Here is a 22,522-nt window from a genome sequence, read left to right on the forward strand (position 1 = left end):
CAAACGAATCAGCAATTTCCCTTCATGAATATCCATGGAAACGGAAACGAAACTTTTACGAACCTTAGCTTCGTTGCTCACGGTCGGTTTGTTGGCAAACTGTACTTCCGTCGCTTTTAGTATTGTATTTTCTTCAAGGATTGTTGCTTGCGACTGATTGTGACCAAAGGGCTGAAAAAATTTCAAAAGTGCATTTTAAGAGGGTTGAATTTATTCGGCTTAATCATTATGCTGTATATCAAGTGTAACGATGCAAATATTTATAAAACACAACAGTCTGTCTCGTTTTACCTTTTTGCCATAGAGACACTGATAGAATATTACACCGACGCTCCACACGTCAACCTTCGACGATATTTTTGGAGGATTTTTGCCAACTACGAAACACTCGGGAGGCAGATACCTGTGATAAACAATTCCATGTACATGTAAAAACAATTGGGATTAAGTGTAGCTTGGACTTTGAGGAACATACGTTTCCCAGGTAATTCTTTACGAAAATACGCGCTTACCAATAAGTACCAGCCCCTTGAGAGGTTAGATCCATACCATGGTCCGGATTATAATTCTCTTCGTCCATTACTTTACTTAATCCAAAGTCTGTTATTTTAATTTCGCCACACACGTTTCCTTCGGTCAATAAAATATTTCCTATAATAAAAAGACAGAATCCAAAATTATTATCACAACTAATAAATTGAAAAAACGCATTTGAAAAGATGGGACTGCGATGTGTGGAATCAATAACCGTCAGGTCAAAGTTTCCACGTTTTTTGTTTCTAGATGTAAAGCTCAAATTATATCAACTTGGGTGATTACCTGCGAGTAGAGAGTTAGATTTCTGTATCTGAATGGCGAGTAAAAATGATATATAAAAAAAAAAGAAAAAAAAAGCAATGAGTGGACATGGCAATATGTATGTTTATCAGTCCAAAGAATATCGCAAATCTAAACAGGAAAAAACTTTCTAATCAAGACCATAAACTGCTACCATAAGATTTCAATATTTTTTAATATTAAAAAACGTTCGCGTCAGAGATAACCTTGATTTGTCGAATCTTACGTCAACTCTATATAGGTATACTATATCCGAATGAGATAATCCAATGATTACTGATTAAATATACACATGTTACAATTCAGTATGGAGGTGGGAACTTTTTCCTTATAAGATTCAAAAAATTGTACAGCATTTCGCAATTTGAACTAAACGTGTGGTTTTCATTTTCATTCCTTATTTATTTGTTGTGTGGTCAAAAAATTTCAAGTTGTTACCTGGTTTCAAGTCGTAGTGAATGACAGGTGGTTTTATTTCGTTGAGGTACTTCAGTGCAGAAACAACCTGCATGACAATTGATCTCGCTTCCCTCTCCGGTATAGTTTTATGCTAATAAATACATAGATTTAAATGAATTTAATATACAGCACATGGAAGATGCAAGACGTGTTTTTAAACATTTGGATGTATTTCTCAAAGACTGATCAACTCACCTGTTTGAGGTAGAAGTCTAAATCATGACCATCGCAGTACTCTAACACTGTACAGAACGAGTTGGCATCAATCTCAAACACGTCGTACAATTTAACAACACGTGGATGATCTAGTGCCTTGTGTATATTGTATTCCCGCAGCGCGTGCCTGAAAGAATAATAAATATTTGTGGCGTGGGTTGGTTTAATTACAGCCTTTCTCTAGAACAAACTCCCGAGTCACATTATATCATTCATCTTAAAAAACAGATCATCCATTATTGTACTCACTTTATATAGTTAGCTTTTTTGTCTTCTTTCCAGTCTTTATTAAGTTGATGTACCTTGCACGCTACGTAGCGTTGTTCCTTCAGATCAAATGCCTGTAAATGATATAAGCAGATCAGGTACAAGTCTAAAAATTGGAGCTTGAATTCCTGTAAATATTGTTCGTAATAAGTGGTGAGTGATAACAACACTTCTGATATAATGGAAAAGAAAAAAAATTCCAATTTAGAATACCACGCACGCGTGCATTCACACATAGTATTTCACGTTTTCATATAATCTGTCCAAATTCTTGCCTTATGGACTTCGCTAAAGCCGCCTTTGCCTAATAGCATGAGTAAAAGGTATCGCTCGTTGAGTACAGGATGAGAGTTGAAGCGCGATTGGTCCTCGTTGTGTATACGTTTCAGTTCTCTAATATGCAAGTTACGTTCTCGTTCAAGCTTCTCCATCTCGAGTTGCAGATCTGCGTCTTCTTTCTTCAGTGCACTTTGCCTCAGCTTCAAAAGAGAACAGAGAAAGCGGAAAACAAGCAATTAGTAAACAAGAATGAATACAAAGTTCTAACATTTTACGAAGGTTCTTGGAGAGTTACGCTTTTACTATTATTTACGATTAAAAATATTCTCCTTATTTTAAAGAGCGTAAGAAAAAGATGGGGCACCTTTAAAGCATCAGTAAATTATCTTACCTTGAGTATTTCATCAGCCTCGTAGTATTCCTGCCACGTATACGATCCTGGCACAGCGTCGGGCTTCAGAAACGTAGCTTCGGTACCATTATGCAAAGAAGGTTGAGGTTGGCTCCGTTTCCGTCCCGTCTCACTATTAGATGGCCTTTTTTTCAGAAGCAATTTCTTCTGTTTATCAATTTCTTCTCTTTCCAACGTTATTTCTTCTTGCCGCCGCGCCAATTCTTGAAAAGCGTATCCGTCCGTCCAATTTTCTTGAAAAGTTGCCCCTACCCTCTGAGTCACAAACTGACCTAGCCTCAGTCTATTTTGCATGCACTTTTGTCTAGCTTCTTTTTTTTCTATGTTTGATTTTTCTTTTAATAACTTCTTTACAACGTCTATACACTTATTTATATGCGATTTGTGCTGCTCAATCACTTTCTGCTGATTAGCCATTTGATGCCTAAGTTCCTCTGTAGTCTGGAAAACGTGTAAAATCCGTTAATACCTCAATCAAGTTATCCTAGACAGGAATGGTTATTTAGTTGTAAACTGTGAAAGTTACTTGTTTTTTATGCGAATAAATTGACACGTAAAAAAATTGTAGGTTAAATCAAGTGTTCAGCAATTGACTTCATAGTTCGACAAAACTTTGATACTGTACTTACTCGGTTCAATTCGTCAATTTTATTATTACGTAACTCCAGATCTGAAGACGCTTGTGTTTCAAATTCCTGTATCCTCTGGCAAGTAAGCTCCGTCTGAAAATAACGCAAACAGTCCTTAGAGATTGTGACCTTTTACCAATGTAACGTTTGATACATTTGTCAGCACAGTTTCATGAATAGCAGTTACTACCTTGTTGCATTACGAAAAAATCATATTACATTAAAACAGAGAAACGATGTTTGAAAATAATTACTCCGAATCTTTTTAACAGGCTCAGTAATTAGTTTCTGAGAAAATGGTGAAAGTCGGAAGTGTGATTTGTGGTACTTTTCGACAAAATGTTGATTTCATAGAATATTACAGAATTAAGATAGAATAATTGTTACTTTGTGAAATATAGTTCAAACAAGATGTAGAAACATATCTCACAGGCAGCAAAGAAAACACCAAAAATGTAGGCAGAGGGAGAAGAAGACATGAAACTTAGAATTTATTGTTACCTGTTGGCCGAAAAAAGAAAAAGAAAAGAAAACATTAACTGTAAAGATGAAGACAATTAAATGGATGCGTTTAATACCATCACAAGGTAGCTCCCATATTTCTATGATGACAAATTGTAACAACGTTGCGATTTTTGCCAGCAATAAGCTAGCTCAAGTCTCTGCAGACACCCAACAAGGTGAAGGTCTGGCTAACACGCTCAGCTAGTACTTCTTCCGAGAAAAATTTGTTCTTCTCAAAACCCACAATATTTTTAATCATTATGGAGGGGAAATTTTTTTCCTCAACTAGACATATGAGTGAAGAAGGATACTCGTTTCACTCAACAGAGACAGACCAGACCTTTCTCGTTAAGTGCTTGCAGGAACAACCGAATGGTGCTTACATTTGGGGTGTTAGTCTTCGCTTGCCTGACCTGGCTTGTCCTAGGGAGGTTGGTAGGCCTTACCTGCACCTGCTTGCTGACCATCGAGCTTGCAGGTTGTGTAGAGGCTGGTGGAGGGGGAGGTGGAGGCTGTGGATGGGGTCGCGGTGGCTGCATCAACGACGAAAATTCCGCCACCGAAGAATTCGGTGTCGTTACTTGAGGCGACAACAATTGCTGCGGCGACGGCGGGTACTGAATGATAAAAAGATCAGGTCAGAGCATTAGCCACAGAGTTATTTCTCAATCGCTGGCGTAGCGGATGATCTTTAAAACCGAATAAAAAATCTGAACAGAAAGAAGCTGATAAAAAAAAAAACCGCGGACCCGAAATTTAACAAATTATGCAGCCAGGATATTAAAATACTAATTTGATGGATGAACAAGAAAGGTAAATTAACATGCTCAATAATGAAAGAACAACGATCTGATAATTTTCTACTGGTTTTGCAGCACCGGTAAGGAATATGCACATAAATCGTTTTACAAGTATGGCGAAGCGAGAAAATCACTTTCTTTCAAGAAAAATCGTCTTTATTTCTCAATGTAGGCTACTTTGAGCTCTGCACACTGGGTCCAACTCGTTTACAACAGTAATGATCTCATTTGACGAAATTTGTTTTCCCCAGAGCTAGAATTTTAGGTTTAGGTATAGGAAGAAATCAGAAGAAGCCAAATATCGAGATTACGGTGGATGGGGCAGCAACTGGAACTTTAATTCGTGTAGTTTCGCCATTGCGACATTCGATTTTCGTCAAATGAGTTTATCGCCCTTGTGAAGAAGCATGTTGAAGGTCTCAAGATTTTGCACTTTTTGACTTTTTTTCCCCGAAAACAAGTGATTTTCTTACTTTTCTTATCATGCTTATAAAACGATCCGTGTACATTGGAAAGTTGTACTTGACAATAAAATTCACTTGATTTTTCACCTCCCACCCCACATTACGACATGTAAGCCCAAGACTGAACCTCGGTAAATCAGATTGTCAGGGATAATTTAAGGAATAATTGCACCAGTCGACTTAAATAAGTTGCAAAAAAGTAGATTACATTTTTCAGTATCCTAAACGTGCAAACTTATAATTTTCAAGATACCGGCATATTTAGAATGAAACATATTCAAAATGCAGCCTTATTGCAATAAATTACCTCTAGTCTCCACTCGTAATAATTAGTTAAAATTTTACGAAAAAAAATATACGTATTTCTTAAAATGTACTTTTCCTTCACTCCTCAATATGCAACAGGTTCTTCTTTATCTTGTCTCTTTTTTCGGCAAAAAAAAAAAAAAAAAACATTAACTCTTGAATGGGCTTGGTTAAAAATACACAATCTATATCATCGAGCGATTAATTTTGCTTTGAGTTTACGAGGGATCATCAAAAAGAACCAGTGATTTTCACCAAGTTTAACTCTCTATAAATATCTGTGCTAAAGCGTATCGATAAGACTGCATTGCGAACAACCAGACATGACACACTTCTCCTAGGAAAAGCTCTTTTCTTTTTATCAAAGTGTATACCAATATCCCTATCGAACTAGACATGATGTGCAAATTAGATACGAATAGGAAGAAGTCGTGACATGACTATGTGTAAACTGACCATGGGGTATCCTTGCTGGGGGGAGGGGCTCTTAGCTCCCGTAAGTCGAATCGGACTGTTCCCTGGATGTTGTTTGGCAAAGTAATCGTTGATCTTCTTGTTATCCAGCGCAGCAACTGAGCGAGCCCCCTTGCCCCCCACAGGTCCCCCTGGCACCCCCCCGACCCCGTCATCTACCTTGCGTTTTCTCTTCCTTTCCGACGGAGTCCTTGGCACCTTCTCCGGAGTATTGGGGTCCACCTCCTTGTCACTATGCGACGAGCCTGGAAAGTTGATATTGAATAAAGGCGGGTGTTTGCATTTTGCTTAAGACATTAATATCTATCTGTATTTTTTTCTTTGCTACGCAGCATGAAAAAAAAGAAAGTTTACTCTATACTAGTGCTTACCGGTGCTCATGTTTGAGTCTTGACTATGAACCGACTGACCAGAGTTTACAGTTGATTGAGGTGCCATCTGAATTTGTGATCCAGCAGACATCTGTGTGTAAAAAATTCAATGATATCAGCAAAGATTAGGTATGTAAAAACGTTGGGAAAAAGAAACGGGGGAACAAAAACAACAATAACAAACAAAATAGGTATCATCTGGTTATTTACATATGATTTTATAATCCATCATTGAGGAGGGTTGAAAAAGATCATCAAAGATTGAGTGAAAAAAACATAATGAAATAGACTATGGATACATTGATGATAAAAAATATACATAAGGGTGACATACACAGGTGCTGGGGGTGGGGATATGAGACAAGTCACACGTACACGCATAAACCTCAGAGTGGTTGTGAAAGAGAGAAAGAGAAGAAGATAGAAAGAGAAAGAGTGACATAGTAAGAGTAAGAGAGAGAGAGAGAGAGAGAGAGTGAGAGAGAGAAAGAGAAAGAAGAGGAGGCACCTTCCAGGATGGTTCACGACAGAGCCCCATAATCACGTTTGCTGTTCGAACCAATCGGCAGTATGTCAACCATTGGCACGATTAACGAATGTTGCGATAAGTGGATGAAAAAAAAAAAAAAAATTCCAGGTAAAGAAAAACCACACTTTGAATCCGATATGCAAGTGTGAACGAAATATGCAATATATGTTTAGTGCTAGAGGAATCACGACAAAATGGAGGTCCCTAGTCAGAGGGGGACAGGCAGAAGGGCAAGAGGGGGGCAAGTCGAGACGGGTGCAGGGAGGGAGGGAGGTAGGTAGAGAGAGCGAGAGAAAGAGAGGGACACGCAAGTTCGTTGCGAGGCGGCGCGGGACAAGAGCAGCGTCCGCCGCATATACATACATTCATACATTTGCACACGCACATTGTACGCATGCATAGTACATGAACTCATACATAGATCGCGTGGATCGTGGGGTCTCTCTTTTATACACCGTAGCGCGCGAACACACAACAGTCTCGAAGACAGTTTTACTTACTATACAATACCTCTCTGCTCTCTCTCTCTCTCTCTCTGTCTCTCTCTCTCTCTCTCTCTTTCGTTCTCGCCCGTTCTCCGACGCTCATAGATCTATATAATATGAATAGATGTACGTACGAATGCGATTAAAATTAAAACGAGAAAAAAAAAAACACGCGCAACGTGCGTAACCATAGATACTAAAAATCAAGAATGCATATAGGTAGAAGACGTACTATGCGCAAAGGAAATGTTACAAGCATGGGTAGATGGGACGAACAGCTGAGGTTCTGCGATTGATAGTAGAAGGGCAATTCAAGTTCTATGATATCCTACGAGTATATGTAATACGAATGTGTTAGAAATTTGGAATACCGCATTGTTTAATGGCCGGTGCGTCTCGTAGTTGTCATCGTCGTTAATGTCCGACCGTACATGATCCTACATATATAGATACATATCTATGTGTGTATATGTATATACACGCGAGCCGCATAGAACACCGCGAGAAACAAGCAGACCTCGTGCGTTCCTCAGTTTGTCTGCCTGCTTGCCTGTCTACTCACACCTACTTACCTACCTACCCATCTGCCTCTGCCTACCTAGTTTAAACGTGGTATTATTGCTCGACAAGTTGGTGAATCTATCTGTTCATCTAACTACATATTTACCTATCTATCTATCCATCTTTTAACTGCGTCATAACAACAATGATGTTTCCTTCCAAGTTTCCCTTCAATTCATTCAAGTCATTCCGTAGATTGATAAACGACATAAGTACACAGGCTAAAAACCCAGAATCAGGGCATATTTCTTTAAAAATTAAGTCATCGGGACGTTGTTACGTTTCCATAAATAGACTAAACTAAGAAACTATCGCGTAACACGCGACACGCGCGTGTGTATTTTACTAATCTTGACGGGATGCATTTTGTACGTTCTTTCCTGCAAACAGACGCAAACACGACAGACACACGCCGACATCCGTGAGTCACCAACGTGAGGATTATGTGTGTATATACACGCGCACACAAACACACACACACACACATACACATGTATATATTCATGGGAAAAGATGATGCAGGAACATATTACATATCTATTCCGTGCGTAATACGAACCCAAATGAATAAGGGACATGTGCAGTGGCAGCAGGGGTACCGAGTTTAACCCCGGAAGCCAGGCGTAGTCGCGGCCATAACCGCCGCTGCCCTGCTCTCCACGTTCCGTAGGTCGGTCGCGAGGCGAGACGAGACGAGGTGCGGTGAGGTGGGTGAAGTGAGTCGAGTCGAGTCGAGTCGAGTCGAGACGAGGCAAGGCGAGGCGAGTGTCTATCTACTTCACAAACTCGACCGTACGACGGCGGCAGTAGCGCGACGTGTTTAATAAGCTCGGTGCTCTGCATAGGTAGCGGATAAAAGTATTACAATCGTGATAATAATCGTAGAAATCGCGTATCTAACCGCGATCGTAATAATCAATGACCACGACATCATTATCATCCTCGTCATCACCGTCAACATAATTCCGTGTATTAAGAATACCGTATACGAAGTTAGCGATGATGATACGGTCATAACAGCAGCAGCAGCAGCAACAACAACAACAACAACAGCAGCAGCAGTAGTAGTGATAGTAGTAGTAGCAGTAATAGTTTTTCTTGTTTTTGTAATACGATTTAGTAGGTTGACCGAAAAACGCGATCACGTCAATGACGACAGATTCGCCTAATCGAAACTGAACTGTCCAACCACCGTGCGTTCGCATACTACTACTCTCTACCTCTCTTAACGGAGAGGTTTCTCCTCTATACGTACCGGCAAATGAGCAACGCGAGAATCCGAGATGCGGCAAAAGGTGCAACCTCCACCCTCCCCGGCGTTAACCGACGACGACGACGACGACGACGACGACGACGACGACGACGACGACGACGACGACGACGACGACGACGACGACGACGACGACGACGACGACGACGACGACGACGACGACGACGACGACGACGACGACGACGACGACGCCGCCGCCGCCGCCGCCGCCACCGCCGCCGTCGCCGCCACACCACCATCACCCTCCCCTTCCTCTCGCCTGCCTCGATATCACACAACAGAACGAACGAGAGCGCGCGAGAGATGCCCGGAGGTGAGGGAGGAGAGGTGTGTGTGTGCGTGTGTATATATACCGGGGTGACGGCGGGGCGGGGGGGGGGGGGGGGGGGGGGGGGAGGAGAGGGCGTATGAGACATTCCTTCGGTGAACAGCTCGGACACGCGTGTAAGTGAGACCGGTAAAATCAATGTGGCGGAGTGCTCTGCGGCCTTCTCTCGACTCAACGTGTTGTGTGCCGGCAGGCGGGGGAGGGAGGGGAGGAGAGTTGAGCCAGAGGGAAAGAGGGGCGGAAAACGGATGGACCGACGAACGAACGAACGAACGAACAGACCGAAGAACCAGCCAACCAACGTATACTGCCGAGCTTATGCTGTTTCTGCTTTCGACTCTTTGCTTGCTCCGTTCTATTCAAATTCAATCTGTCGGTTGTGCAAAGTTTGTTTCTCTGTTTGTTATTACAGACGTTTGGAGTTGACATCGCGGTAGTTCAACGATCACGCCATCGTTTAGATTCACAACAGTTCTCAGCTCAGCCTCGGTCACAATCGTACTCGTCGGATACGTACGTCCTTGTTCCGTATCTCGGGCAGCGTGCGTTAGTTCCTATATTTTTTTTTTTTTTTTTCTGCTTTCCTTTCTTGCTCTCAACTCTTTCCCTCAGTCACTTTGCGTCTTCCCGCTCGCCCTCAAATATCATCCCGGCGTTGTTTTTACCGCCGAGTCAGGTTTCGTATAATACCGACACTTTGTCAACGAGGCGGACGTGAATCTACAGTGTACGTATCTAGTTCGCAAATTAAATATATTGCCCGTGGTTTAGTTATCGACCGTCAGGAAAATCTGATGAAATACAACAAAGTGTCGGGTGGTTTTCTTTTCTTGTTTTTCAGGTTTCAATTTTTATCGTACGTAACTATCCAAGGTAGGGTAAACGCGTGTTTTCGAATGAAACAATGGTAATTAATAATAAAGTAACGAGTGTTGAACGAAACCTGCGATATTTGTAGTGAAAGGAAACTTACTTCCCAATGCCGCCGAAACAATGTTATTTATACATACATACCGATGAACGCGAATTACAGCATAAGAGGAGGAGTGGGTCAAGGACCAGCAACGATTAACGCTCATTTAAAATGATATACGTATATGTATAAATGTATATATATACATATAAACCCCACACACACACGCACATACGTCGACATTATTGCAGCTTCAGTTACAACTCAACATTTATTGTTCAGTAAGTAAGCATAGGTGCGATCTACTTTTCCATTCATTAATCTCTTTGAAAACCATCGAACGACGAAATATGTTTTAAACGACAAGAAAGATTCTCACCGCACAAATCTTATTAGATCTCCCGATGCCGGTCGGTAGTCAATATTTCGATTATGGAAGAAAAAAAAAAAAAAATCAATAAAATTATGGAAATTGATTGCAAGTAGGATGAAATCGTTCCCCTTCGCGTCTGTTAATATACAACCATACGCACATACATACACAAACATGAACTGTCAAACAATCGGCAAAATTGCTACTATAAAATATAACGTTTATCGTAAATTAGTTATTGTTAGAACGATATTAAAAATACAAGTGAAAGTCTATACGTCGTACATCAAAGCCCCCACACTGCATTTTTCTTACGGTACACACACACGCGCACACACATACACACACACACAAACGCGCGCGCGCAAATACACACACATGCTACGACAAAAAATGACGCACAAGCGATGAAGATAAATGATTAAAGATTATATTAAATTGTTTATTAATATCGTACGACGACCACGACGACGATGAGTGTGAGGATGAGGATGAGGTGGGGGGACGAAGAGGGACGGGTTTCAAGTACGGACTGCTGTCTCTGTAACTTGTGTGGCGTGTGGTTGGTGTACCTGAGATAGCTGACCCTGGACTTGACTCGTAGACGAGGACGAGTTCCTGTGATCTGGACGAGGAGGGGCATTGTCGCGTCGAGTCCAGTCTATACCCAAGGCAGTGGGCTGCCCGCACCTGCCAGGATTCGGCGATACCGATGATGGGGATTGCGTGCTGTTAACAGCAGCATTTTTCGTAGCAGACGCGTTGTTGTTCGGACCTGCACCCTGAAATCGTGACACGGCTCTAATGCTGATGTACATAAATCATTTCGAAACATCTCACACTAGGTACATACAGCTCTTAACACGTTATACATTGATAATAATTTCGTTATTCGCCCACCCAAAAATCCAGATAAATTATTATTAATTAAACAGCTCGCATCTTCGGCGTTGTCCTTTGCGAAACAGCGATAGTTATAATTGTACATGCTTTGGGAGAGGGGGGGGGGGGGTGTGAACTATAAATAACAAAGCCCTCAAACTCAAATTGTTTCGAATGTTTTCATTTTCTTAAAGAAAGAAGAAGAAAAAAAAATAAAAAAGAGGTATGACTTCAGACCACCCAAACTCTATCCCCCCCCCTCTTTAATGAATGAAAAAAAATGAAAATTCACGTGTAACTTTATCAGCTGTGCCTATAACATTGCAACAATATCGGCGAGGAGAATTACAGAATGAAACGTGAAATTAGGGATATCGTTCAAATTCCCGGATTAAACTATTCGTTTCAACGTTAACGACGATCAGTCATTATTTCATCTGTTCAAACAGTGGAGTCAAAAACCGTCAACATTGCTCCAAGTTTTCCTGGGAGCCGCGCGATCCTTTTTTTCAAATTTCTATACATCTATGGTAAAGCCGAGCTCACCGTTTACATCTGCACGTAACCTTGCGCTCAATATACACGATGTGAAATTTTTTCGTAGTTTACAAAACGCGGCGACGCAACGACATTGATAAGAATTCCCTCCTCGGTATAATTGCGCGAAAAATTACATACATGGATAAATAAATTCATCCACATATCTATATATATATATGCATACCACACGTCATAACCTCAAACAAATATTCATATACTGTCGGTAACTTATACCTGCAGAGGTTGTAACGTCACCGCGGGCAGACGACACACGGCCATCGCCATCGACCGGACAGTATAATGCCAGCCACCACTTTTTCTTTCCGTCTCTGCCCCCCCCCCCCCCCTCCCCGCCCCTTCTACGCCAAGCACAACAATCACTCTTCACTATCGTTCGTAGTCCGTTGCACGTATCGAATCCTCCATACAATATCCGCAGTAGCGTAAATACGCCGTGTGTAAAAATTATTCGAGAGGAATAATTAAAAAAAAAAAAAACACGCACTCGCGCACAGGATACCGTAATTTCATACGGATCACGTGTGTTAACCGGTCGTTATCACAAACGTGCATTGATAAAAGACGAATAATGAATCTCTAGTATAGTTTTACCGAGAAGAGAAAGAAGAAAAAAAAAAAAAAAACACGCACACGCACAAAAATGGAATGCAAAAGTTGACGAAACTAGACGCGAGGTATAACGATATATAAAATATAAATACAGGTACGCATGTGCGTATGTATAAGCGAAGAGAATCAAATCCGTAAGTACGATACGCAGAGCTTGTTGGTTACGTCGTTGACGCGACGTCGACGTTGGACGACGTTACTCTGTCGCATCAGTTATGTTATAAGAGAGTGTGCGTGCGTGTGTGTGTGTGGGAGGGGGGGGGGGGGGGGGGGGGGCGTAAGACCGCGCCGCGCTTTCCTGCTGATCGTGAGAGAGCCTGTCTTAACAACAACAAGTGGCGAGGTCGCGCACGCGATCCGACCGAGCGAGTAGAACTGCGCTCTGCGCGAAAAAAGGTTTCCACCTAACCGCAGAGTTGCTGCTACTTATATACGTATATACACGTACACCTATCCGCTTCTTCGCAACCAACCAACCAACCAACCCTTCGCGTTACCCCCATCGCCATAGTCCGTCCAATCGGGCCAAAACCTCCTACGCAACCCTTCGCCATACGAGACTCGTACCGTATACCGTGTATATTGTATATATATACATACCTATGTATATACTGTATAATGTATAGGAAACTTTGTATCGGGACGAATATCGGGCGCGTTGCGTTGCGCTGCATCGCTTATACCACCCACCATCACCTACCCTAAACTTATGGAGGATAGGTATATAGGTATAAAGAGAAGTATTTCGTACGGGTTTTTCGACTGGAACAATATTAGAATATAGAAAAATTGAGTCCACAAATATGCGACAAATACTTTTAAATGATTCAAACAAGTCACAAGAATGACGCTAATGTAGCAATCATCACTGTTCAACAAATCTAAATTTGGCGTTTTTGTTTTTTTTTGTACAACGACGCAGTTTTAATTTTACTTAATTTTCTATGAACACTTATTCTATATATATGTATACATGGAGATAGTCCTCACAGGCTCTAACCTCCATACCCACACTATACCACCGCCGCCGCCGCCTCCGTAGCGGTGAACAGAGCATTACACAGGTTGAATGTTATAGATATGGTTGGGTTATAGATTGGCGTTGACACCAATCATATGCCAACCCACGTAACGTTACCTGTACGTACAAATGCATACATATAGTAAGTATACCATCAAAAATCGCGAATAGTATAAATAGGTACAGTTTACACACACACACACACACACACACAGGCGAGTAATGCTAGAAGGAGAGCTTCTCCAATTCTCTCTCTCTCTCTCTCTCTCTCTCTCTCTCTCTCTCTCTCTCTCTCTCTCTCGGAGATCCCGCGACAAGCAGCAGCAGCAGCAACAACGGCATAAGCCTTCCACACAGCCGGTGCGCGGTACATACTTACTATCGAAGGATCAATACACAAGAGAGAGGCCCTCCTGCGGGAAAAGGGTGGCAGGGGGGAGGGGGAGGAGGAAGGAGGAATGAGGTGGATCCAAGGGTGAATGAGAGAGAGAGAGAGAGAGAGAAAGAGAGGAGAGCATGACGATGGGGTGAGGTAGGGAGGGACATGCACCAACTCGTCGAGACTCGTCCGTCGTCCATCCGTCGACGACATCCTACCATCGAGCAAGTAAAACAACCTGGATAATGCGTGACGTTTGTTAAAACTCCTCGTCTACACAAGTTAGACGTAAATTAAATGAGTTATATTTATTATATGATTATACTAGGTATACACCCTAAATCAACGTAGCGCAGCATGGCTAACAACAACAATAAGGCACATACAATGTATTTGGAATCGAATCGCGCCGCTTGGTGTGTTATCCTACATACTATATGTAAATAGGTGTAAACGTATTCGGGATTTGTGAGGAGGATGATCACGTGATAATGGCGTCGCGTCGACTCTTTCCGTATAGGTAATAAATATAATAGGTGCGCAAAACGGGCGAAGCAAAACCCCGGGACGGAGTCGCCAGGGCTTCGGTGATCGGCATCAAAAATCGCAAGTATCAGTATAGTAACAAACCGATTGTCGTTATACTTATTACTACGGTCTGTTGTGTTGCGACGACGATTCAACGAGAATGCATTTCGTCTTCGTCACTGTGCGGTCTTTATTTAAATAGATCATTCGTACTTTGGCGACGGTAGAGAGAACGACAACGATGGCGCGCGTGGAAGCATAGTTGCATACATACATATATAACACGCAACTCTGTACAACTGTAGTCAGAGTTATGTACATATATATTGTACTCCACGCTTCTGGGATAAGTAGTTTTTTATATGTATTATTAAAGTTTGGCAGAATTATGTACGTATAAACACACACATACGCACGTTATGTGCTATTATTAGCGGTAAACAGCAACACCTCCCCCCCCCCCCCCCCAACTTCCCTCGCCACAAATCTCTGCACTCACTTTCGAAACTCGTTTACTAACCACAATCATCGCAAGAGCACCATAAAGAAAAAAAAAAGAAAAAATTCACCTTCCTTTCCTATCTCTCACAATCAGCTGTACACCTATGTTGGCTATAATATTAGCAATGATAATGATAATAATAATATTAAATCATCAAACAGTAGTATTGTACGCATAACGCGATAAAACTTGTCATTAGCCAAAAGCGATACTAAATATGTTCAGAGATATGTGTGTATATTTGTATAACGTCAGAGTGAGGTGAAGTATGATGAGACGGAGGTGATGGGAGAGGAAATGACGTCAGCAAGGACTACGTTGACTTGTCGATTCGTGACTCCCTGCAGCTCTCTGGCTACTCCGTAGTGCCGGGGTTTGTAGCTAGCAAAACAACACATACGTACGTATACGTATAACTACGTGCCGTCTAGCTAACTCTGCCTAGTATTAGGTATAACGGACGTTTCGTATTGTATGCGTCGTGTATACAACGTATTTCCACAGGGTTTGGTTAGGTTATGTGTGTGTGTGTATCGATGCACGAGTGTGTGTGTGCGTATACTACATATATTATTTTGTATTGCACGAAAAAATAATTAGCTAATTTCCATCGTGGAATCCTCTGGAAAAGTTTGTTTGGGGTGAAAAGAAAGATTCTTATGCCAAATGTGCAATCGAATAATACTAATGATATTCTTTTTTTTCCTTTATTTCTCTTAACGCCATCTTTCGAAGTTATGAAATCTCCATCTTTTGTTAGTGGTCAAAAAAATGTTGTTACGTTTCATAAGATTCTTGTTCAGATTTAAGAAAGTGTTTCCTTTTTTTCTTTCTCGTTTACCAGTTTTTAAATCATACTTCGTTTTTCGTCACGTACTTTCATGCAAAAAGGAAAATGCAAAAAAAAAAAAAAATTATAAAGCCAATCTGAGACATATGTACATATGGGGCATTCCATGACAACTCGATCAAAATTTTTACATCGATATATATGCATTTCGCAGGTTAGTTAGGTACGCATGTACACTTGGAGACAATGAATCTGAGACGGCTAATTTTTAAAACTAGACAGATACGTTGGCAACACTGAGAAGCCTACAGCGCCATAGTCGGTCGAGCGCGAAACAAACTCAACCTCAATGAACATAACACATAACCCATGACCGTCGAATCTAACCTCAGAATACCGCGGAGATAATGACTTGTTGGATCGACACGTCGATTCTAAGGTTAGATTCTACGTTCACGGGTTATGTTACGTTTATTGAGATTGAGTTTGTTTCGCGCTCGGCCGACTGTGGCGCTGTAGGTTTCCAACAATGTTACCAACGTAACTGTCTAGTGTAAAAAATTAACCGTCTCAGATTCATTGTCCCCAAGTGTACATACGTAGATAGTTTAAAAGGAGAGCGTGCAACGTAGATACGCGGACGGGATGGTCCGATCCACGTGGTGCATTACCGGATTTCCAAGTCTTTCCGACGACTCGCTCGCAGCCGTTGACGCGAGGCGGCGAATATCACAGACTTATAACAGATAGACTGAGCGCTATTATGAGCCGCTTGAAGCAAACATTTAAAGGACAGAAATATGCCGGGAGTACTCCTTTCTCTCTCTGACGATATCTGTGGCGGGGATCGAGTCCGGTAGAGGAGAATGAGGCGAAATTATGCGCCTATATCTATAGCTGTTCCACTTCCACTGCACCCTCGTCACCCGGGACGAAACCGATTGAAAAGAGAGAGCAGTACTCCCGACATATCTCTGTCCTTTATATGTAAGCTTCAGTACCTCTTATAGGAGCGCTCAGTCTATCTTTACAAGTCTATGGCGAATATACGAGGAAGCAAACCGACTAGGGAGACGCGAGCGTAGGACGCGCGAATCGCTCGACCTAGGTATCGGCTATCCTCTACACTACACTGTACCATTCCCCACGTACAGAACGCGCTCTCGGACAAAACGGCGATGTGTTGCGCGTTGTGCCCTCTCCCCCTGCCGTCCCGGGGGTTGTACCGACAGTTCTGCAGCCCTGCCCATCAGGAATGGATAATACAGGTTCCCCTGCTGGTTGACGGTGGGATCTGGGAGGAGAGGTTCGTTCGCGTCGCACGGGAGAACTCGAGATGATACCTATGGTATTTACCCGCAGCTGACTGACCTCCTCTACCGATGCCGGCTGCCGTTATACGTGTATGTGTACGTGTATGATATATATTATCTATGGACGTGGAGTGCTTCGGAAAAAAATAATTTACGATTTTCCACCACGGCACCCCCATAAAATGGTTGTTTTGGTTAAAAGAATCGTTCTGGCAAAATGTGACCGTTTCGGGTTACGTGGAAGATCGTGCTCGGTTGATTCGTCACTTTTTTCCAATTGTTTTCATTTAATTCACGAAGAATCTTGTACATATATATATATATGAAAAAAATATCTTTCGTTTTTTGTTGCTTATATCAATCGTAACATCAATTTACGCCGTTAAGAAGACTCGCGCTTGTAATATTGAGTATCCGGTTATCTGGATGATATTTTCATTATTAATTAAATCTCATAAAATAGTTATTATTTAATATGCGAATTTTCAATACAGAAGAATAAGATTGTCGGTTGTGATATATCGTTGTGTTGTTGATCGTGATCTTTGGTATGAATATAAATGGCAGGAAAAAAAAAAAAAATAATTGAAGTGGCACCACCGTGTTTCTACATACATTCAAGAGTTTTGTAAAATAAATTTAAAAAATTGAAAAATCAACTGAGCGCGACGAAATGAAAAATCTTTTAGCGCCACTTGCCGTATCTTCACAGTTTGTAGATTACAGTGACATAAAATAACGAGACGAGTAACCAGAAAACAAATGAAACCGTTCAACGAGTTTCGTTAAAAGAGGTTCAATTATACTTTCGCCCACATACTTAGTTCACCGTATAAAAAAAAAAAAGAATAAGAAAAAAAAACAAACAAATCGCAAAATTTCACATTACTGATAAAATGTTACAACAATAATAACAAAAAAAAAACGTTTCGCTGAAAAATCATCGTTATTGGCATGCAATTGTTTAAATATCTATAAACAATAATTTCAATATTATATCAGAACTGTTGGAGCATATTTCCGAATATACGTAAGTATGCGAGAGAGAATCCTCATACTTTGGCATCGAAATTCAAAATGGCGGTCTGAATAGCCGACAACGAGGTTCAGTTAGCCTTAAACCTCGAATCCACCCCTCCCGCCCCCTTATCACCCCAAAACCCTTCCCCCTGATAATACCGTCAATATATTATCTTAAAACGTATTATTTCTCAAATATCGATGACTCCCGACTTTCTATACCTATCGTCATATCATCACGTGTTGTAAATAATACTCGTTTCGAATTTATCATCACCCACGGTTGTTTAAACAACACAGGGATTTCCCCTCGTTTTGATCAGACGCCTTTATCGATTGCCTGTGAACCTATCCGTCCCTGTTTGCACCAACAGCAGAAGCAGAAGCAGAAGCAGCAGTCATGTGTAACCTTGTTCCACGACGTTAAAAATAAAAGGGGATCGGTAGAATAATTTTTTTTTTTAAACATATTTCGTTATTATACCAACAACATCCGTCATTTCGGTCATAAAAACTGTGATCTTCACATATCAAAATTGACATGATAAATAGACTTCAAATAAGTAGGAAAAAAAAAACCAACTTTACAATTTATAGCTACGTACGAGCAAAAATTTTTTCAGATCATCCCTTTGCTTAGTCGGAGAAAAATGCGCTGTAATATTTGACGTGATGTGTAAATGAGCAAGTTAAAAGAATGTAAAAAAAAAAAATAAAATCAAAAGTAAAATCGATTTAATCGAAGGTAGAAAGAAAGAGATCCGAGTGACCGAAAAAGCTGCCCCGGTGATTCCTCCGACGCCGGGGTGTTGTTGCACAAACTATAGACCCGCGGTTGGTCACGTGACGTGACGATACTCTATAGGTGTATACGTAATACACGTATATATAACGTACACGTAGGTACGTAGGTTGGGTGCACACAAGAGAATGGTAGGAAATAAAGTCGATGATCAGCCACACCTTGCGTGCGCCTTAAAGCTTGGCGCCTCAGCAGCGACAGTCGGTCAGTCAATCACTCCGTGAAGTAAATTCGATGTGTATAAATAAACGTTCGTCGTTTTTATACCATGAATTTTTACCTATCGTTCGCTTTATCACTTCGTTATCAGCGGAGAGTGACGACGGTACGCGTAATACGTAAGTTTGAAAACTAATCCAAGTTAAGGAACTCGAATATATATATATATATAGATAAACGAAGAAAGTAATCTAATTGTATGAAGTGTCGTACAATAATGTTGATTGAATATTTTCTACTAACCCTGCAGCAGTCGGGTAGTTAAGTTGATTCATAGGTATTTAGTACACGTAACAACAACAAAATAAATAACAAGAACATAACCTCTATCCCTTTACGGTATAAATACACACAGACACACACGCACACCTGTATCTATCGTACACAAGTCATAATTATCATACGAGACAAGTAGATGTGAAAGAAGAACAAAAAGGGCGGGATATTTGAAAACCATGAGTAAGAAAGGATCGACGAGGGTCACAAGAGGAGAGGCTTCGGCTTCTCCTTCGACTTCAACTTCGTGGGATCTCCGCGTAATCGAAGAGAAGGAGGAGGAGGAGGAGGAGGAGGAAACTGGTTGTTTGGTAAAGCCATGAGTATATTGTGTAGTAAGATAGGTAGGTATAAGTTGGGTACGGTTCGTTTCTACACTGCTCTAGTCCTCTGAAGGCGCACCATTCGCGGAATCGAATACGGACGTTTCCGTTTCCGGCCCCTCCCCCCCAGCAGCAGCAGTAGCGAAACGGTGAAGCTCGGAGGAATCAAAATGGCGTGTAAGAATCGCAGATGCAAAGGGATGAAGATGGATGGAGAGGGGGCGGGGAGGGGGGAAAGGTTGCGAAGGTGCAAAATTGAATAAATTGAGAAACGAAGGTGAATAAGGTGAGCGTTGTACCAGTCATTAACCCTGCCATATCCCAATTATTGACCTTACTTGGTTATTTTTGGATGCGTTTGATCCTTTATTGGTTTTAATCATCGAGAAATTAACGATTTGTAGCGCGGTTTTATAATTTTTGCAAATGAAATGATCGGTTATTGGGTATAAACGTGTCGATAACTTGTACACTTAATTATGGTAATACCCACAGGATAAGAAGAACGAACACCACTTATATACTAATTTTGGGAGGATACGCACGCGGCTGTTGTTGTGCATGTAACATTTATATGGGTGTATGGGTGATACATGGTATATATTGAGGGAGAGGTTTAAGTTCCGAATTTGAAAAATTACTTGAAATAAAGAAATGAAATTTTGAAGCAAGGACAAAGTTTCGAATGGTCAAAAAACCGACGACGGTTCAAAGTTCCGAAAATTCGTGTTACGATGTAGAGCCAAAGTAGCGAAAAGTAAAGTTCCGATGGAGGAAAAATTGCGAAAAATAAATATCGGATAGAGTAAAATTAAGAAAATGAAAATATACTCGCACAGGTTAGTTTGCTCGACGAGTGGGTGTAAAAAATCAGAAAAACCGAAAAACGAAACAACCAAGATTCCGAACGTAAAAATATGAAAGATCCAAAAGAAAGAAAAATCAAAATCGTGAAATTTCATTGAGCCAGAAACTTACGGAACTGAAAGTCTTGGATCACTCGGAATTTCGATGTTTCAGATTTTCAAATTTCCTCATTATCGCACTTTCGGCACCTTTGAGCGTCAAGTTTGGAACCACTCGAACCTTACTCGATACTTCGTCAAAGTTTGATTTCCTTACTTCAAGTTTGGCCGCAAAAAAATTTCAGAATTTGTCGCTTTCGAAATTTTTCACATTCGGAACCTCAACGGATAAAGTTGCTCTCTTCTTTATCTCAAAATCATTCCAGCATCGCCAAGAGACCGACCTTACCGCAGCCTGCGTTGCAGGATCGCGAGTCAAAATAAGCATGTATGTTCTTATATGTTCTCACCCTGGCTCCGAGAAAACGGGCTTCCAGCAATTCCTGCTTCCTGGGGTCCAGGGCAGCTTGAAAGTGCTCCATCTTGACTCCAGCGCCTGCAACAGGAGTTCAAACGCGTCACTCGCCTTCCATTTTCTATTTCAATTTCTTTCTTTCCCCCAAACAAGACATTCACCACATCATTTTTCGCAAAGTAGATTACACAATTTCCTCTAATAACATTCTCTCTCTCTTTTTTTTCTCGTTGTATTAATATTTTCTCCTTTTCCTCTCTCTCTCTTTCTCCACATTTATCCATTTATCCTCTCTCTTCCTCGGTTTCTTTTTCTTCTTTTTCAACACTTCTCTTGTTTCATCGTTAGCCAAGTGATGTTCCGTATCGCATCTTACTTTACTGATTAGAAAAAGAAAACTGACGTTGACGCTACAATTCATAATGTTTAATGGATATAAACGGGACGGTATAATATAAGCTGTGGGAGAACGGACAACGACAGAACTTGTAACGTTTTTCGTGTCATTAACAATACCTAAAACGGATCAATCAGACACGCGTATCTCAAGTATTGGATCTTTCCATTTCAAAAAAAAAAAAAAAAGATTCTTACATCGTATGTACAAAGCAGAGAAATGCAAAATAATCAGCTCGTCATTTTTTATTTTCAACAAAAAACATAATTGCGGATGTTACATGCGATTGAATTTCATTGATGATTTTCTACAATATGCATATAAATTCCGCCCTTCGTACGATGGGCGACTTCTTAGTGTTATAATTTTCATCTACCGTACCGTTTGCTTTTTTATTTTTTCATTTTAACCGAGAGAACAAATAATACGAGCCAATTATTTTTACTTTGCCCGTTTAAATTAATACGCAATATTTTTTTTTTTGCCACGTGCAAACACCAAATTGAGTTGAATAGAAAAAAGGTGAAACCGTTTAAAGAATTTTTTGATTCTCGTTGTTACGATTACGACGATCATCAATATTACCGTAATTATATTTACCACTAGATTCGACAATGAAGAATATCTTTGATAAAAAAAAAAAAATGGCGTGAAAATTCGAAGAAAAATTGAAAAAGAAAAGAAAAGAAAAGAAAAAAAACAAACACAAATAAAACAACCGCGACTCACGTATAATCAAAAGACCATAAAACTTGTAAACAGATATATTATATCTGTATAAATAAGTTATTCGCAGATAACGAGGTACTAATATGTTGTTCACGTATGAAATATAATATCATCATTAACATCCATCCTGTCCGTGGAATTTACGTAAATCGTGCGACGTATAAAAAACGCGTTATTATACTTTGTCCACTTCGCGCACAAGCAGTTGGTACGAAAAATGATTTACGTTCAGTTTTGACAAACTTCAGCCTCGGATGTCGGAAAAGCTTGGCGGGAAAAAAAAAAACGTATAATTTTTACATCACATTTCCATAAAAAAAGAAAAAAGACAAAAAAAAAAAAATTCCATTACACATCCAGTTTTTCCATGACAT

The 22,522-nt window shown here is 40.7% G+C and overlaps 1 protein-coding gene across 8 annotated transcripts in view; it reads right to left on the minus strand.

Moving 5' to 3' along the window:
* Tlk (Tousled-like kinase) overlaps window positions 1-22,522 on the minus strand; it is a 36,103-nt gene that overhangs the window by 1,712 nt on the left and 11,869 nt on the right. Inside the window, exons 2-15 of one of the 8 annotated variants that reach the window (XM_046627111.2) lie at window positions 21,018-21,103; window positions 11,050-11,259; window positions 6,019-6,109; window positions 5,807-5,892; window positions 4,050-4,220; window positions 3,100-3,192; window positions 2,450-2,911; window positions 2,055-2,258; window positions 1,762-1,853; window positions 1,492-1,639; window positions 1,276-1,387; window positions 513-651; window positions 292-403; window positions 64-171 (exon numbers count right to left, since the gene is read on the minus strand). In XM_046627111.2, coding sequence (XP_046483067.1) covers window positions 64-171; window positions 292-403; window positions 513-651; window positions 1,276-1,387; window positions 1,492-1,639; window positions 1,762-1,853; window positions 2,055-2,258; window positions 2,450-2,911; window positions 3,100-3,192; window positions 4,050-4,220; window positions 5,807-5,892; window positions 6,019-6,109; window positions 11,050-11,259; window positions 21,018-21,103 — 2,114 coding nt within the window. Of the gene's footprint in view, window positions 1-63; window positions 172-291; window positions 404-512; window positions 652-1,275; window positions 1,388-1,491; window positions 1,640-1,761; window positions 1,854-2,054; window positions 2,259-2,449; window positions 2,912-3,099; window positions 3,193-3,986; window positions 4,221-5,629; window positions 5,893-6,018; window positions 6,110-6,526; window positions 6,573-8,152; window positions 8,582-11,049; window positions 11,260-12,133; window positions 12,253-21,017; window positions 21,104-22,522 lie in introns of those variants that run through there. The other 7 variants (XM_046627109.2, XM_046627112.2, XM_046627110.2 and 4 more) reach the window with 7 other exon arrangements.

The sequence above is a fragment of the Neodiprion pinetum genome, chromosome 5, assembly GCF_021155775.2.
Source record: "Neodiprion pinetum isolate iyNeoPine1 chromosome 5, iyNeoPine1.2, whole genome shotgun sequence".
NCBI lineage: Eukaryota > Metazoa > Arthropoda > Insecta > Hymenoptera > Diprionidae > Neodiprion > Neodiprion pinetum.